The sequence below is a fragment of the Macrosteles quadrilineatus genome, unplaced genomic scaffold (assembly GCF_028750875.1).
Source record: "Macrosteles quadrilineatus isolate MER2022 unplaced genomic scaffold, UCM_ALF_1.0 Scaffold_9__3_contigs__length_116548681, whole genome shotgun sequence".
Classification (NCBI taxonomy): Eukaryota; Metazoa; Arthropoda; class Insecta; order Hemiptera; family Cicadellidae; genus Macrosteles; species Macrosteles quadrilineatus.
This window is the reverse complement of record NW_026542602.1, coordinates 6,205,350-6,224,962: the sequence shown is the minus strand read 5'-3', so window position 1 is coordinate 6,224,962 and position 19,613 is coordinate 6,205,350. Positions and strand designations below refer to the sequence as shown.

General features: G+C 37.2%; 1 protein-coding gene across 1 annotated transcript; it reads left to right on the top strand.

Moving 5' to 3' along the window:
• Positions 1 to 232: 232 nt before the first annotated feature.
• On the top strand, positions 233 to 18,903 carry LOC129003838 (Krueppel-like factor 16). The gene is made up of 3 exons (XM_054432162.1): positions 233 to 810; positions 16,658 to 16,808; positions 17,977 to 18,903. Exons 1-3 carry the CDS (start codon positions 420 to 422, stop codon positions 18,101 to 18,103), a joined length of 669 nt encoding a protein of 222 aa, XP_054288137.1. The 5' UTR covers positions 233 to 419; the 3' UTR covers positions 18,104 to 18,903.
• The last annotated feature ends 710 nt before the right edge of the window (positions 18,904 to 19,613 follow it).

Sequence of the window (19,613 nt, the reverse complement as noted above, 5' to 3'; positions counted from 1 at the left end):
GCAGAAATTCTAACAATTCAAAACACACGGTGTAAATAAACATTGACCAAACAACATATTGTCAGTAACAAACAGCAACAGCTGATCGGTGACGTAGTTCATTGAAGTGCCGCATGTAGCGCCGCGGTAGTTCCACGGTTGGCCGCCAGGTAGCACCCCCTGCTACGTCTGGGTCTGCCCCACCCGCAAGCACATGGCAACCGTGTCGTCGTTGTCCCAGTCAGGGAGGCGAGGCACTGGCAGTCTTGTTTTGATGCGGTGCGAGATCGATCGAACCGCTGACGTTTCCGATTCGTGATTCTCCACCGATTTCCGCTAGTTTCACAGAGAGTCCAGTGACATTATCGTCGGATGTTATCTTTCCGTGTAGAATTTATTTTGTTTTCGTTAGGGGTTAGGGCCCCACCCACTTTTTTAGGATGGACCAGGACATAAATTTCGCAGCGCAATGTTTGCTGGCGATGTTTCACTCTCGTGACGAGAACTACCGCCCCTTGGACTTGAGCGCGCCCGCTAAGGAGCCCGAGAGGGCGAAGCCCCCCGTCTACATGGTCGCCCGCATCCTCACCGACCTGACGGAGATCAAGCAGGAGCCCGTGCCTAATGTGCCGGACGACGACGACCTCTACGAGGACGACATCGAGGAGGAGATCATCGAGGTGGATGTCACATCCTCCCCTAGTGCCGCAGCCTCGGGGACTACGCCCCCCGGGACTGTGTTCCGCAAGAACCACAGGTGCGCCCATCCCGGCTGTACCAAGGTGTATGGCAAGAGTTCGCACCTCAAGGCGCACCTTCGAACCCACACAGGTAACTGGATATATTCATGTTAGATCAATTACCTTCTAGTTTATATTCCAATACAGGTATTATAATCGGTGCTTTCTTTCCTGACAATATTCATACTGTATTTAACAACGATACCTATCAAACATTTGAGGTGAACATCCTTGGAATTAGTATTTTACATCATTTAACCTATACGCAATGATATATGACAATATCACTAAAACAACTTGTAAAACTGCAAGCAAATCGTTTTGAAGACAACTCGGAATTAAAGAAGTCATAAAACTAAGCTTCGATATCACTAAACCCTTCGCTGGATTAAACTTCCCTGTTGAACAAAATTCAAATGAAGTCTCCAACTGTGTTCGATCGTTGAATACCCCATGGCCCTTGTTATCAGTACTGTCTTGATTGTTGTATACACTAGATAGAAATACTTAATTAATTGATAACACGGTTTCTTCACGGTCGCTGTACGTGTGTTGCAAAAGCATTCATCGCTGGATGTATTGGAGAAAAATAAAAACTACAAATTAAGAATTAGCATAAGGTAAATTGTCACAAACTACAGTTTATAATAGAATATTTCTACTGTATGTTAAAAGTTTTTGTGGACAGTTTATTCATTGTCAATATGAATAGAAAATTGTTTACCACACTTCAGTTAACAATTTAAAAACAATTGGCATGTGCTTTTAATAATTTACTCTCTTTAGTTGATGTTGTCATGTTTTAGCTTGTAACAACAATTAATTGATACACATTTCGTACAAGTGTTAAGGGTATGTCGTAGAAAATGCAATTAATTTAACACGTGTTTGTACGTTATTGTTTACTCTATTATGGAAGGTATCAAAACGGACAAACAAATATTATGTTACAATTAAAAAGTGTACATTTTTGTTTAGTATCGACGCCTAAAAGAGGACAATTTATTTAAATAAAATTTGTTACCGTACCAACATTAATACACACAACAGTAAAGGATACAAAGAATGATTCGGACTCATCAATCTCATTAATATCCGGTTCACCAGTGTTGCCAATCGCAGATTTGAGTAATGATTAGGGAGGCCCTGTCTAATGAGCATTGTTGCAGCAGTGTGGCCAACATCCCCGTGCGATTTGCCAGGGCTGCCACGCCCACACCTTGCAGTGCCAGCCGATAAATAGAACTCAATTTGTTTTCTTTGTTTCGTGTGGTTTAAAATTTATAGTGATAATCATTTAGAGATATTGGCTCTACAATAAAGAATTTTTCTTGTTAATTGAAGCTAGATTTTTAAATTTCTCCAAAAATAAAAAATCTTTTACGATTTTTTTTATTCTTAGCCGTATTGAAAATATGAAGATTTTCATATTTGAAAACTTAACTTATTGTATAATTTCAACCTTAGTGTAAAAAATATCATAAACTACAATTGCATGCCGCCAGACGTATTTATATTTACATTGCTCACGCCAACACACAAGGAATTTTACAGTTTGATTACAAATTAGAAATTGCGTTAACATTGAGTCATTTTCCGAGTTTCAGTAATCTCAGTCTCAAGACCTCATATCCGTCGTGTTGAAACCTGAAAATCCGCATCCTGGCACGTCTGAACACGAAACTTTACTTTTTGCTCGTGCCAAAACCTTTCTTGAGAAATCAATTGTTTGGTTTCTTCTATTTGCATCTAAGCTATGCTCGTCATGCTATGAGACCTTTAAACCGTTAAAGTATAATAAAACGCCAAAAGTACCTAACTAGCATGGAAATGTGAAAATCCTCTACAAAACCTACGGGGGTCCCTAATTTGTAGACAGAAATAAAGAAAACTAATTGATTTTATTCGAGTTGAGCTGACATAATGGAAACTCGCTATAGGTTTCGCACCGCTGCCGTATCAGAGGCATATTCACCTTATCAACACGGAACTGTGACCTTGGACTAGACCACCGACCCGACACTCAAGGTCGAGAAACATCCTTCAGTTCTAAACAACGATCCTGTACCACAGACCTGACCTTGTACTGCTACAGATGCGTAATTGTACCAACTAGGACTGGCGAGGCTCGGGATGGGATTGGGAAAAAATTCAAAAAAATTTTAACATTCAATAACTCAACATAAAATGAAAATCGAAAGATATTGAGTAGGAAATTCAGGTGAGTGAATAAATATTGTATCAAGTTTTTTAAACACCTCAACTTATGGAATTGCGGTGATATGCTGGGCGTTCTTGTTCTTGGTCACATGTCTCTCACTTTCATTCCCTATGACGCCAAAGTTACTCTCCGAAGGCGTTTCTTTGCTCTCTCCGCCCAGGATGTGAACCGTATTGTGTGTTTGCCCAATGTTCGGCGCGACGGAGGCGTCGGTGGCGGGGAAAGCGTGACAGAAGGCGGGAAAGTCGACACACTAACTCTGGAAAATCGATTGTCGCCGTGAAAATCGGAAAACCGCGTCCGGTTGCTACCACAACACTACGTCTATCACGGACCTACCTGATTGGTGTCAAAACTTGCACACGGGATTGGCGGATCTTTTGGTCGAGTTGAAAAAGTTTTAGTCTTTCTCGGATATGGAATCTTAAATATTCAGATTGTAATTAAACTAAAAACTGCAACTGCTACAAAACGTTCTTACCCATACTCTGTACCCGTATACCCTATACCCCCATAACCCTAGTTTTGTACCCTTTACCCCCTTCTACCTTTACACTCATACCTCTACTCCTGACCCGTATACCCCCTCATCTACACATTTACGCCATTTACTCTGTACCCGCATACCCTATCCCCTTATAACCCTAGTGTTGTAACCTTTTACCCCCTACCTTTACCCTCATACCCCTAATCCTGACCCTTACACTCCCTAACCTACACTATTACACCACCTACTCCATACCCTTCTGTTCTGTTCCATCCCCTTATAACCCTAGTTTTGTAACCTTATTACTCCCTACCTTTACCCTCATACCCCTACTCGTTACTCGTATACCCCCTAACCTAGGCCTACACTATTACACCATCTACTTTATACAGTACCCTTCTGTTCCATACCCTTATAACCCTAAGTTTGTAATCTTTTACCCCCTACCTTTACATTCATTCCCTACTCGTTAACCGTATACCCCAAGCCATACATATTTACACCATTTACTCTATACCTTTCCACACTGTGTTACAACCCTAGTGTTGTACCCTTATACCACCTACCTTCACCCTTATACCCATTTTATCTCATACTCTGTACTCCCTCCATTGTAACTTTATACCCCTTCCCCTGTACCCCTTTGCCCCCAAACCAGCACTCTTTAACTATAAGTAGTGGTATACAGATTATCATAATTGATTTTAATCACTTCAACGATGGTCCCGAGCACAAACATACCATTCAATAATTGTCTTCAGCTGATCCCTGAGTACCTATGTTTCATCGAAGATTCTGTTTTCGTTTCTATTTAGCCCTCAAGTATACAGGGTTGAAGCATTGTTGAAGACTAGTTTTACAGGGGTTGTGTCATGTGTCGGTTGTGGGGGAGTTTAGTCCAACAAAGGTCTTTTTTGTCACCCCTCTACAATTATTACGCCCTTCAACTCTGCATGGACCTAGACCCTGTGTGTTGCAGTGATGCTTGCATTGCGACCAAACTCCAAACATCCTTTGACCATTTAAATATGTAAACTAAACACACCTCATAAACTAAACACCAGTTATTAAATTACACGCGCATAACGATGCAGGATGTACTGTGTGCATGGAGGTTTCTCAATATTTTGAAATATTGTATGTATACAATTGTATGGCGACCCTGTACTAATGACATGTTACAAACGAGACCAAGGTAACTTTCACACACTAACTACTGTCCAAACGATAGTCACTGATAGTATATTGCCCAATTTAGGAGTTGTACTTTTCTACTAAAATATCCTCCGTATACGCAGAATGTGCACCTCTGAATTATTGCCATGTCGATCTACGGGAGAGCCTTTGTTCGAAATGTATATTTTATTGATGGGAACAAAACTACAGAATATTTTAACCCAAATATGAAATGATGGATGAGTGTGGAGTGGATAAAATGACAGCTTTGTTGTTGAATAAAATCAGCTGTTTCTCAGGAAGAACAATTAATCGAAAGATGGATGACGATGACAGCAGGATCAATTTTTTTCTAAAAGCTACTGACTAGTCAGGATCGAACCGGAATCGACATCCTGCTGATAGGCAAGTACGATAACGTGATAACAATTTTTTAAATAGGTATAGTTAAATATTTACTCAGTATTACCATTCTTTTAGAAATTCAGTTCCATCGTCTACTTTAAAATGTGAAACAGTTTTTGTTGTGTTTCATGCTCTGTTACGCTTGAATGCGCTGGCATCGACTAAACGAGTCTTTTGTACATGGTGAATTTTATATCTTGCCTTCAACTAAAATTACTTGACATACATAACATACTTTAGATACGTAAGATGTTGTATAAAAGAGTTACAGTATAAGCACAGACGTATAAGTCTATAAGAGTTTCTTATTCTTTATTACCTGTTTCACTCAAATTTCCATTGTCTACATTCGGGGATTTCTTAGAAATATTTCTTTACTATTTTACAGTATGTATGACGATGGTAAAGACTGTTTGTTACCCAGTAGTGCTTGAGACGCTTTAATATTTATGAGACAATTACTAAACCAAAAGCGTTCATTAACATTAAACCCTGTTAACCTATTTGCTATACAGGTAAAGTGACCATACAATACACACTTTGTGGTTCTTAAGAAACAAGAAAACGAGAAAATACAACTTAAAAAATCGCAGTCTAAAGTATATAGGAAGTGAGATACGGAATATTTGCTATCACATTAGTCATAGATATTCATTATCAACTTTAGATGGGGAGATTTCTGTGTTTTGTATATTACCACACAACTATAACTTTGTTCAAACTTCATTGATTGTGTTTTATATGTATTACAAGGTTAACACAGTTTTTATCCTATCACAACAATTTCGATCTTTTTACATATGAAACGTTGTCCCTCACCTAACCTAACCAAATTTATACAATAATATTACTAGCGAAATATAATTGTAAAGTAGCAACTTTATTGTTCATCCCAACATTAATATAGGCTACAAATACATCCTTAATACATATACATCATACATCGTTAAATGAATTAAAATCTCACATTACTTCGCATGAATTCATAATTCAATGTTATTAATCCCTAGTCGGTACTGCACATTTAGTTTACGAATGTTGGCAACGCCGAGTGAGAACAGCTGATGACACATCACTCATTGTTGAGAACAGCTGTTGTAGAGCAGGTGAGCGCGGTCGCCCCCAGAGCAGGCCTCCGCCGTCCCTTGTCTTCTGTCGTCGACCTCCTCGCTGGACCACTCCCTGCCGTCAAGGAGACCCGGGTCGATCTTCAGGGTCAGGGAAAAGTCGAAGAGGCGTGCGAGAGACTTTTTGCTTCGGAAATTAAACAATTATTTTCTTGCGTTAAAACTAACGTAATACATAAACTAGGCTGGGGAGTCGTAATAATAAGCTAAATAATTTTTGTGATACAATATATTACATAATTTTGAATTATAATGAATTAGAGAGAATTATGCCAGGAGAAGTTCCCCTTTAAATGGAAGTTTGTTCTTTTTAATAACTTTTTGTGTGTTTCTTTTAAATTCAGATACAATTTTTAATTTTAGTCGCCGATGTGATCTTGAGAGGAGTTTAAATGACTCGAAATAGGATCATGTTGTGCAAGTTAGTGCAAGACAAGACATTTAATCAGTTGATCGTAGACTGTAACAAAGCTATTATATCCATTTAACATTATTTAATCTTTCAGTAATATCGTTTACTAAAGATACAGCTGATTTCAGTCAGTAACAAACCTTTAAGTTAAAATACACAATTATCAATCAATCAATTATCAATCAATTATCAATTATTTAAGATGGGGACGCCACTATGTGCGTATTTTAACCCAAATATGAGTGAAGGATGAGTGTAGGATGAGTGGCGCGATCTTGTAGTCTTGTTAGTGACTAAGGCCGACATGTTCCTTAGACACAGCTGTTAATTAATAGCCCATACAGCTAATGGCAACTAAGGGACCTACAGTTTATAGTGGAATCCGAACCACATTTTTCCTTGTAATTTACGAATTGGTCTAATTATCAGGATAGTACTGCGGATAGTCGTAGTACTCACTAGTGCGGACGTTAATCCACACCAGTGAGCATCGCATCCACAGTGCATCCCTATAAATATCCACAATTCGTGACCACAAATCTTCATACAATCATACTATTTATATTTCAATCTTCATACAAATTGTATTTTTATTGTCATCATTCTTGTTAAAAAATAGGTTTTTCGTCAGCTAAAAGTAGTAATAACGCGAACACCGCCCATACACGGATATCCGAATTATTCTGTAATATCCGTCTACAATTTCAAAATTATCACGATAAAAACTCAATTTTGTAAATCCGAATAACCTATTATCACTGCAATCCTTCGCTACAGCCTTTCATATTTTCACCCCTTTCAATAAATGACCGGAAACTGCTCAATAAGTCATAACCGGTTTGATTCCTGTGATTTGATTTGTTGTAGGGAATGACCATTGCAGCACTGACTAGCAATCGTTCTACCATCTGAAACCATTGATTGTTTATAAACTTGCTACATATAGATTTAGAATATATAATAGGCAATACTGAAACATGCCAAACTCCGACACAATTTACAAAACTGCGTACGGTAAAAAATAGCTAGACATTTTAAATAATTTATCCTTTGCCGATATACAGATATTTGTGTACGTACGTCGTACAACCACAGACAAGGGAATGAAATTGTGTGAGGTTGGGTAACCCAAATTTTCCTCCATAGATATCTGACTCGTCCTTTAAGTGAATAGAATCGCATCCTCCTTAAGGAATTAACTTAAAATATTCATTTTGTGATGTAATAATTAGTATAAACTTCAGTATGTGATTGTATGTGTACAGAGCTAAACTACACCAGTGGTCCAATTAGAAATTTGACATGTGGCTACTAATCCATGGTATCTCCTTTCGTTTTTGTGTTTTTAAATTTGATTTTATGGTGTTTTTTTCTTATATAAACCCATTAAAACTTGAGACATCTGATATTTACAAACACGGTCCTTTTGATTAAGATTTTATTATGTTATTGCACTTTTAACACTAAATAAAATGGGACAACCCCCAATGGTGTAAACTACGGTTCAAATGTTATTGCAGTTGTATGATTTTTCCAATAAAATATAGTTACTCCTACCTCTTCATAAATAAACCTTTATTGACAAGCTGTTGACAATATGTGTCAGATTGGTGATATTATTTAATTTGTTTGAAATAAAATCTTTAGCTGAATGTAATATTCGAACAACCTACATTATTACTTGGTTGAAATCTAATGGTGATTGGTGGGATTCGAACCAGGGACTTCAGGCACGAAAGTCCACGCTCTACCACGAGACGGGAGGTCAAAGTGTTGACTGTACAACGCGTGTGACCCAATAGTAACTCTTGACCTCGGGGTCAACAATGATAACTGCGCGACAATCACTCTGATTGCCCACTTTGTACAATTAATTGTTTCGTTCCAACGCGCTCGGCTTACTGCGCTCTTCTTGTAAATCACTGTAGCGGAAAACTAATTTTCACAGAGATTTTGAGATTTTCAGGAGTTCTCGAGGAAAGTTTTCTACTAAAATTTTCCTTATGCGAAAGTGATGTTAACTAACTGACCTAACTTAGGGGAAGTTTTGATAGGTGCGCCCTCTTCTTAGAGCTGATTTTCCTCATTTATATCCACACTAGTAAAATGTAATTCACAAATATGAATTAAAAATTATGATTTTTTTCATTGAAAATCTTGTAGACCAATTAATAAAGCCTTCAGGCAATACCAAACAATAGACATGACATTTATAAGATCGCTTGTGTTTATGACATCATATCAATTTGCCAATGACAAGCTTACAGCAAAATTGATATTGCCAACCTCTACATGTAATATATATTTGGCATTTATAACAATAAGGGTTGGTGACTGACGCAAGACCTTTGCGTCAAACGATTTACGTAAACTGACTGTTATTGTAAAAGAGACAAATTTTGACATTATTACTGTGGCGGTGGCGTCGTTGTGGGGACTATTGCGTCACTGATACAGGTGGCAGTGGATGACGTAATGATAGCAACATTTTCATTGTTGTGAGATGTCGTCTGCTTCGCGATGATGTTCAAGGGAACTGTTGTCGTTTTCTATGGTTAGGTTAAGTATACACGAGTATTTTATTTACTCCTAATAATTTTGTTATGTAAAAAATGCGTTCTATCTATAACTAATTTCATAACATTCTACGTGCAATAATCCTTTTTTTGAAGAATTTATAAATTGACTTAGTATTTTATTAGATTTGTCATCCTAAATAAACCTAAACTAGTTAGGGTGTACTTTATTTTGCCTTATTTTACAACTGAAAAACGTTGTATTTCAACTTTTTGCAATTCGATCTTCTTGATCTTGGTGTGACTTGAAAAAATAAATGCTAAATAAAAGTTTTCTTTTGCTCCACTTTTTTAGTAACTTAGGCTATAGGGGTAAACATTAAAGTGTCCGCCATTTTGAAATTTAAAATTGGACCAACCTAATGTGTTTTAAAATACATACCAAGCTTCATAAATATCGGTTTGAAATAGTCAAAGATGACACTTTGTATGTAAAAAATTGGCGTTTATGGAAAAACTTCCATTCTTGATTTTCTCTTTATTTGACCCGCTAAACAATTTTCTGGCGTTTTACCGTTTACTTACGGGACACCCTGTACACTGTGGTACACTACTACAGTGGAACCTCGATAACTAGTCACCCTTTAAGTGAAATTTTCAAATCCCCTTGACATTTTACCCCTAATCACATGTTATTGCAAACTCAAGAGATCGACCTCGATAACTAGTCACCCTTTAAGTGTTATTTTCAAATCCCCTTGCCATTTTACCCCTAACCACATGTTATTGCAAACTCAAGAGATCGACCTCAATAACTAGTCACCCTTTAAGTGTTATTTTCAAATCCCCTTGCCATTTTACCCCTAACCACATGTTATTGCAAACTCAAGAGATCGACCTCGATAACTAGTCACCCTTTAAGTGCCATTTTCAAATCCCCTTGCCATTTTACCCCTACATGTTATTGCAAACCTCAATAAGACGTCGACTTCGGCAACAAGTCTTATTTAATCCCCACGTCTTATTATCGAGGTTCTACTGTGTTGTCAATAGGTAAGTAGGTGACAGCGGTTCGACAACGCACCAGTCTTTGGCACGTCACCAACATTTACCACACTGAGATGTCTTCCGCGTCACAAATAGAGTCTTCATTCTCGTCTTCCTCCAATGGCAGAGCGTTGTGGATCAGAGCCTCGCGTTTATCCGTCACTTGGTCCAGTTTGGATAAGCGAGGCTATAGCTAGTTTAGTTCCTACTCACTACCATAAATATATTTAGTGTGGGTAACTGAGTGGTTGTAGTGTTAACCTTCAAATCTGAAGGTTGCTGGTTGAAAACTAAAACATATTTGACGTTCCCGCAAAATATCTAAGTAATTGAAAGTTGTTTAAATTAAATCTCCAGGAGAGAGTTGAAAAACTGCGTTCATTGCTAAAATGATAATGACCGGAATCTGTTCGTTTTTCCTAAACTCCTTACTTTCAAGCTGGGTAAGGTACGGTTAGGATATTTTTTCTTTGAATCGAGTATTACACAGTAACTGTTTTAGGGAAAAACTATTTACTTTGAAAATGATGAAAATTCCTAACCTAACCGAATCTGACCTTAATCGCGTTAGATTTGATTCTGAGTAGTTTACTCGCCGCGCCATTACAGCAAGGTGCGTAGCGTAGGAAGAGAAAGATATGATTATAGAATGAGTGTTGAATGGATGTAATGATAGCTTTGTTACTGACTAAGATCAGCTGTTTCGTTAGCCACGGTCATTTAAAAGCCCAAATGATCAAGGACAGCTGGGTCCAGTTTTGAACCATGCTGCTGCTGAAATTTCTCAGGATCGAACGGGCAATAATTTGATTAGCAAGCGAGCACTTCATTTGCTCAGCTATGAATTATAATGGATTCCAGCCCAACAATACCGTCCATTCATGGAGGTGACCTTCAGAATCAGATCCAGGCTGCTTTCACGTTTTCGCGTGGAGCGAGGCAGAGCAAAACGAAAAGTGAGGAACCGAACCACCACTTGGCTGGCCCGAGGTGCCCGGGGCCGGATGCGGATATGGGATGGAAATGAGCGAGTAATTGATAATCACGCCACCCGGCGCGCCACCGTGCTGTACCAGCCTCGGGCAGGGTACCTGCTAACGCTAAGTGACATTTGATGGAATCGAGAGGTCACTCGTTTACAGTGTGATTTCTAAGTGAATTTGACAATTTGTGAAAATATTTTTGAGGGATTCTCGATGCGTCAGCTTTAGTAGTGGGTATAGTTGCGCGGAAAGAACACCCAAAAGAGAAGTCGCGAAATCGTTGAGCAGTTAATAACCCAGTCTTATTCTAATGTTTATGCTATGCTTTATTTCTTAGACTGCGATTCTCTTCTACTTCTACATAGAATTGACGCACAAGTGATGCGACAAGTGATTACGAGTGCAATGACTGCAATGTGTGAAGAATGCTGGAGTTGATGACCTGTGTCGCGCTTGTTCTTGTTGCAATATAATATACAAAGGTATTTCTAAAGAAATGTTTCTTGCCAAGACTTGCACAGATTTATTTGTGGAACACGATTTATTTATATTTTTGAATGGTCTCAACCTGGTACTGTTTTTACACGTTTCTACAGGACAGGATGGACCTAGAGAGTTGACATTATCACTTAAGTTCTTTACTGATTGGCGGGATTTGAACCCGGGACCCCTGGGACCGAAGCCCCGCGCTTTACCACTATACCAGCTAGCTCCCCGAAAGCATTTCGGACTTATTTACTACGATGAAAAAATAAACATGATTAATTTTTTATAAATAATTGCACCTAAACAATTTCTGCACGTGAACCCAAAACCAATCAGTTTTAAGTTCTTTATATACAACATCCTCTAGATTTTATCACCGTCTAATTCAACATTGGACATATCCTCACAATCCGCTACGCTACAAGACCACTGAATGCGGAAACTACGCTAATTGGCGGAAGAGCGTGTGTGAAGTGTGAGTAGTTGTGTCAAGATCCGCAGCAGCGCTGTAGTCGCGTCAAGGCCAAGGTCACTCGCAGTCGATAACAGCTGACGTGGCCCGGGCATTGTTGCGAGCGAGGGGGTTGGAGGGGTTGTTTTGTTTATTGAATCTAAATTCATGCGTTAATCGATTACATCGTTCGAACACGGTAGCAATCTGACGTTTTTATAAATGAATGAAGATTGAAGAATATTATGTGATGAACGTTTTAAGTATGATATGATATTATGTAGTTTGGCGTGTTTTAATGACACTGACATTTTGATTTTTATGTAAGGATCGGCAAATAATCTAATAATCTTACAGTCTAATGTTTATCTTAACGGAAAATTCTAGTAACAATGTTAGGATTTGTTCTTTTTGTAGCCAAATAGTAATTTCATCATGGTAAACTGATTATAGTACTGTAATTGGCAAATGTTCATTATTATAAGTATGGCAGTAAGTCATAAAAGTTTATAATTCGGTCTAACCTCAGCTTAGAGGTGTAACAGTATCTAGATACTGACAGTATCTATATGTTTTAAAATTAAAATATTATCTGACGGTGCCACTCTTTATATGTAGAAATTTAAGTTCTTTTGTCTCATTTTCATTGTACGGAGACTGGGAAATTAGGGTACAAAACCATCATAATGGAAATGGTCGTGATATACAGAAGGCTGTGAAGCTACAAACTTAAGTGTGTGAATGGTCGTGATATACAGAAGGCTGTGAAGCTACAAACTGAAGTGTGTGAATGGTCGTGATATACAGAAGGCTGTGAAGCTACAAACTGAAGTGTGTGAATGGTCGTGATATACAGAAGGCTGTGAAGCTACAAACTGAAGTGTGTGAGTGGTCGTGATATACAGAAGGCTGTGAAGCTACAAACTAAAGTGTGTGAGTGGTCGTGATATACAGAAGGCTGTGAAGCTACAAACTGAAGTGTGTGAATGGTCGTGATATACAGAAGGCTGTGAAGCTACAAACTGAAGTGTGTGAATGGTCGTGATATACAGAAGGCTGTGAAGCTACAAACTGAAGTGTGTGAATGGTCGTGATATACAGAAGGCTGTGAAGCTACAAACTGGAGTGTGTGAGTGGTCGTGATATACAGAAGGCTGTGAAGCTACAAACTAAAGTGTGTGAGTGGTCGTAATATACAGATACAGAAGGCTGTGGGTGTAACCTCGAGCTTGGCCACGAGGCTAACTTGACCTACTTGTGTCTGTTTAATTTATGTCTACAGAAATATATTTTTTTAAGGCCAAGAGGACAATTTCGTCGAAGCGACATATACGTTTACGTAATATTATTAAGTGACTAAAAGGATGTTATAATTCTAGTTCAATTTCATTGAGTTAAGGTACCATAGTAGGGCCACCAACCACAAGCAGCAATTCATATTTGTCAGAAATTAATACCGTTCCGATATTGCAAGGACCTTTCTCTTCCTACGTACTGAAGATTGTTTTTGTTTTTTATGTCCGCTAACCTAAACGTTAATGTCTCTAAATGTTTTCTCTCTTAATTAACGATAAATTACAGTGTGTAACACTCATTGATTATAGTCTCAGAGATAGTTTTAGTTTATGTCTTTTTTGTCGTTTCTGGACATAAAACGTCAGCTGATCCACAAATTTGATGAATAAGGGAGTGTGTCTAATCTTGCAGCTGTTATCATACAGTCTCATTCATCATATTATCTCAGCCAAGGTTATCATACTAGTGTAGATAGGCTGTATAGTGTATAGTACAGCGGTGGGCTTGCCAGTGTTGCCAACACCACAACACCAAACTACGCATTATCACTACTACGCGCCAAACCACGTGACCACGTGGCGGATGTCAAGGACGTTCAGACGATTGTTATGTAACTCCACACGTCTTTGCATTGTCACACTTCCGCCACGTCGCTTAACTTCCGTTATTGGACACTAACGGCAACGGTGTACTTTAATAGTTTTACACCTCGCATAAGTCATTGCGGAATCAACACGCTAACACGCAAGAGAATGATTACTATATATCGGACTGCTTACAGTCAACGGAATGCTGTAGGCAAAACAAAAACACTACAACTTGAAAATTGAGTAGAATGAAAATGTAAATATTGTTGCCAGAAAAATAACGCCGAAATCACAAGCAATACGAACGTCGATATCGATATGCATATATTAACACTGGATTTTATGAAGTTATGTCAAAATTGTTTTGCAAATTAAATTAATGTGTACATTACTAAAGATAATGTTTGATGAGTATAGTATGTATGATGGAACTTGTCTCCTGAATCTCCTTAGGACTGGCCAATGGTAAGTCCCAGGTAGGCGAATTGCCAGAAGACAGGTTCCATCATACAGACTATAGCAATATTCGAACTACAATATCGAAAATATGTGTGGTTATCAGCTTTCAAAAGGTGTTCCTACTTTCTGCGAACACGATCACATTTTTATAGAATGTCATTTAAACATGCAACGCACTTGGTTTTCTATTAAGAACGAAACCAGTTTTTTATTGATATTTTAGAGCTCCCCCGTGTAACTTTACATGTTCTATCTCCCTTCCATTCATTCTCCCCAATCCACCCTCCGCCCTTCCTAGCTCTCCCTATGCATCCCTTAGGATTCTGCACTGTCCTCAGATAAGTAGTTTATAGTGCTCAATTATTTGGAAGCAGTAGTTTTTATGCTCATCCGGTATCATAGTTGATTATTCCACTTAAGTTAGTAAAAATCACTAGAAAAAAATTCGGAAAATGCACATTCAAACGCAACCGTAAAAACACAATAAAGCACATCCCAACAGATTTTCTTCGATTATGCATTGTGATGACAAGTGTATTTACCGCGTCCAAAGTCAATGGTATGTACATTGTATACAACAGCCTCAACATAGGTGTACGAGGTGTGACAGTGCTGTGACGTCATGGGAGGGTCCTTTATCAGTTCACCACTCCTCCGAGACCTACTTTACGCTTTTGTTTTGACAGAACTTTCTGTTTGAAATGTTTTGTGTTGACAAATTATGATGTGCAAAAATGCAAAAGTAACGTATACTTAGCGAACACTATGCAAAACGGATTTTCTACTCTTTGCAATTGAAAGAGATGTTTTTCTTTATAGTCTTTCGATGAACAAAAAAGTTGTCTTATTGTATGTTACAGCTAATTTCATCATATTTTTGCAGAGGTAAAAAGCATTAGCAAATCTGTACCCAAAATGATGCTAATTTCTCAGGTTTTGAGAAAAAAAAAAATCAGCGAATCCCTGTGGAAAATCATAAAAAAACATTTTCTACAGCCTTTGTGATTGGAAAAAAAACGAAAATATCCAAGAGCGATTGTTGGGAACACCTGTGAAACTCGAGACGACTATGCCGGTACCATCATCATTATATCTGTTTCGATATATGACGTAACCTGTTTCCTTACCCAGCTGCTGATCACTGTGTATCAGCTGACACTACTGACAGGTGTACAGCTGAACAAGAAACCTTTCACAAAGACGCTGGCTTGGAAGTTCGAAGTTATTGTTGAACTCCCAGAAATACGTACAGTACACTTTATTAGTTAAACATAGAAAAGTGTATTCTACTCACCCGACACACTATTTATTACGCCTGCTGATTGACAAAAATGATCTTGTAAAACAATTTCTCTGAGTTGTAACAATACAAAATCAGCTGTAAATCAATAACCATTGTAAAAAGACTTTATGTAACGCCTTCAAGTTTCACCAAACTGGCAATGCACTGGTGGTAGGCGTGTAGTGGATTTGTATTTGAAGGCGCTATGTTTCTGCCAGTAAAAATATATAAATAGTGCTATATGCATGAGTTCTTCAAATTATTTTTTATTAGTTTCATATCAATTGGTGAAGCAATACAGTATGTGTTTTATTTAACGAAAACATTTAATTTCTGGTATGACGTTTAATTTTGCAGTATGCTATTTTTATCCATATATAAATCCCAAAGTAGGCTACCCATGAAATTTTGAGAAAACTACAAGTCACACCCCCATAAACCATATAACTTAAAATGCTCCTCATGACGAGAAACCTTGTGCAAAACTATCCGTTATTTCATAAATTGCCCTTTAAGGTCGTAATTCTTTCTAAAGGGAACTTTCCATACACCTAATGTTAAAAATACCTCAGCTGTACAATATTGTTTGTTTTTCTTTCAATTTATTACCTTATTGAAATCAGGTGTGATTATTTGTTTGTATTACAGTATTCTGTTTTGTTTATTTCGGATTAACTTGACCAATCAATAGTTTTATTAATACACTGGCCTACTTATGAAGTCAAACGGGGTGAAGCCTGTGGGTAACAGCTAGTTAAAATACATTTTGTATTAGTGGATGGTATTTGTCTTTGGGAAATTAATGTATGTTCTCTAGCATAGAGGTTGGATGGTAGCTAGACCAGGTTTTGGACTGTTCCCTCATAAAAGTGCAAAAAATAAAAAAAGTAAGGTCAAAATAAATATTTTATGAAAACATTCTTCCACTAAGCAGGTGTATTTGAATTGAATTGTATAGACTTTAAAGAGATTTAATTTATTTAATATGATATTCTGTTTGTAGGCGAACGGCCTTTCCCCTGCAGATGGCTCGACTGCGGCAAGAGGTTTGCTCGGTCTGACGAGCTCGCTCGACACCTTCGCACTCACACTGGCGAGAAGAACTTCAAATGTCCTGTCTGTAGCAAGAAGTTCATGAGAAGTGACCACCTCAGGTATAACAACTTGTCAACAACTATTGCTTACTCAGGCTTCATATCTGCGGTTTGAGAGTATCCTCACTAGGTTTCTCAAAGAGGCAATTGGTTTGGATCAAATTTTCCTCACAGCCGCAAGAAATGGTGTGGTTCATCTGGGGGGTCTGGAGACAGAATAGTAGTGAAAAGGGGGGTCTGGAGGGCCTCCTCTGATAAAACTGTTGAAAATAAAAGCCTAAAAATGTGTATTTAAGCTACCTGTAGCAAATTTTATATCAACTCCTAACAGTCAGAGGGCCAAAAAAATGGTCCCGAGGGTGGGTAGTGACTTGTGAGGAAGCCTGATTTAGTGTACAACCTAGTTCAGGGAACAATGTTTATCTATATCAACATAACCCTTGGCTTAAAGAGACAGACTCAAAATGTATACATGTTAGAAAGTAAAACATTGATTTAAGCAAAATTTTCTATAACTTAGTTGTAATATGCTGTAACTCTTAAGGGAGTAGATTTAGAGAAAAAATGCCAAGAATAAAAACGTTTTTAAACTGCAGAAAAATCAAAGTTTGGAAACCATATTGGAAAAATGGCGGCTAAAATGATTTTTTACAACTTGACCAAAATTGTGTAGTCTAAATAAAAATCCAATGCAGTTTGTTAGAAGTTCTCTCTGATTACTTTACTATGTTCTGCCTGCCTTTTGTGCACAAATCATTTGTTTTATTATGTTGTTAACACGTTCACTGCTAATGACGCACTTGTGCGTCATAAGTATATTAGCAGATATATAATACATGATGTATTTAATTACATAATATATTTTAATCCACAATTTATAGTATAAAATTTATTTAATTAAAGATATATTGTCACTCAATTAACATGATCATGTTAATGTTTATGTTTTTTAGCCATTTATAAAAGTATTACATATCATTAGCAGTGAATGTGTTAATACTCTATTTACCTTTTTGTTTACATTTTGTCAGTTCTTAGAAAATCGCGTGTTCATTAAACCATCTCTTGAATTTTATCTTTTTTATTGCATCAATTTTACTATCTACAATTAACACAGTTACAATTTAACATTTTTGTATCTATATCATAACTTTTGATTAAAACAGCTGGCACACATAAATCAATCACCCTGTATAATTGAAGTTACTACTACTCTCATATGTTACAGCAAACACGCCAGACGACATCCCAACTTTGACCCGACGGTTCTACGTCAGCGCAGGCCTCCGGTGAAGGCGTTCTCGGTAAACTCCAGCGATGGAACACCCTCGGAGCACTCAGTCCCGTCCCCGTGAACGTTCTAAGTTTTCTCGTCTCGACATATCAGTACCTAGCCTCTCGAGGTTCATCCCATCGCAACCAACACAGAACGTCCCATGATGCAACGCTTCAAGTAGAACTCGGCGAAAACAACTAGACTAACTAGATGGTTTGTGACGGAAGGATGCCTACGTCTAAAGGCATTGGAGAGATGTAGGGTGTCGGTTTGGTGACTTTGAAAGATAAGATAAAAGGTGCTATAAGTTATGGCATTTTGTATATGTCGTACCATATGTTTATTTTAGACAGCTGAGTGTGGAGGACACCAAAGCAGTTGTACATGTATTGCTACTAAAAGACAGTGCTATAATCCATCCAGGAAAATTTGTGTCGTTTCAAAACATGTTTGAGTTTGAGTACTAAACTTAATCCTTAATAAACAGAGAACAAAATGAAGTTTGAGGCTGAAATTGAAAAGGGATGAAAGTGATTTACTTAGCGTAGATTGATTGTTAAAGAATTGAAAAGATTTTGCACATTTCTTAAACATTTGGTCAATAAAAGTGTGATTGACCGTCCAGCTTTAAACTTGTTTGTATATGGTTAACTTATATTTGTTTGTCCGGATGTTAAAGTCTAAAAGGCAGTTTATCAATGCTTCAATTCATGTGAGATGTCAGTTAATTTTAAACTTTTTTTTCTTTGACAAAAAAATTTTATAAATCTTATATTAAAAACATTGAAAACTTGAAACATTACATATTGCATTTTTTCAATGAATGTGTGTATATTAGTACGGTAGTGCAATTAACTATAAACTATAGTAGCCTACTTTATTAATTAAGACCATATTCTAGTTAACATATACAATTGTGTTTATTTTAGTAATAAATTAATTGATTGTGTTATTTTTTTAAACTGTTTTGGATATTTTATAAAAAAAAATAATTTATCCAAACTGTAGAAAGATTGAAAAATACTAAATATTAACATTACAAAATGAATTAATACAAAATAGTTATAATAAACAGTTTACATATTTTTTTATAAATAATCTGTCATTGGATTTTTTTATAAAATATTAAAACTCATCTTCAACTAAAACTTCTTCACTCCAGTTTAAAGAAACAAAGCTAAATTTAATCAATCAATTTGAACAAAAAATTTAAAAATGTATTTTATTCTCTCATCTTTCTAAAATTTCTGAATTATTATTTGTGAATCCAAGAGAGGTTTCACAGATTTAATGTTTTTCTTTTATTTTTATTCCTATGCAGATGAATTTTGTTACGTTTACAAAACGGTCTAACCCTCGGTCTTGTTACTATCTAATAGCCTTTTGTTAGATAGGGTACAAAATTGGTTGCTCATATCGACAATATTTTAAACCTCTATACCCTATGTTGTATTAGAGTATTAAAGATAATATTTATATTCCGTAATCCATACCTTATCATAGTACAAACACCGGTACAGGGGACACAGTTAAAATCTTAATAAGTTAACACCTTGACTTGCCCACTTCTGGTGCCGATAGAGAATTGT

Coding starts and splice junctions, on each gene's coding strand:
- LOC129003838 (XM_054432162.1), top strand. CDS start 420: ATGGACCAGGACATAAATTTCGCAGCGCAATGTTTGCTGGCGATGTTT. Junction 811..16,657: donor GCACCTTCGAACCCACACAG/GTAACTGGATAT, acceptor TTCTGTTTGTAG/GCGAACGGCCTTTCCCCTGC. Junction 16,809..17,976: donor ATGAGAAGTGACCACCTCAG/GTATAACAACTT, acceptor CATATGTTACAG/CAAACACGCCAGACGACATC.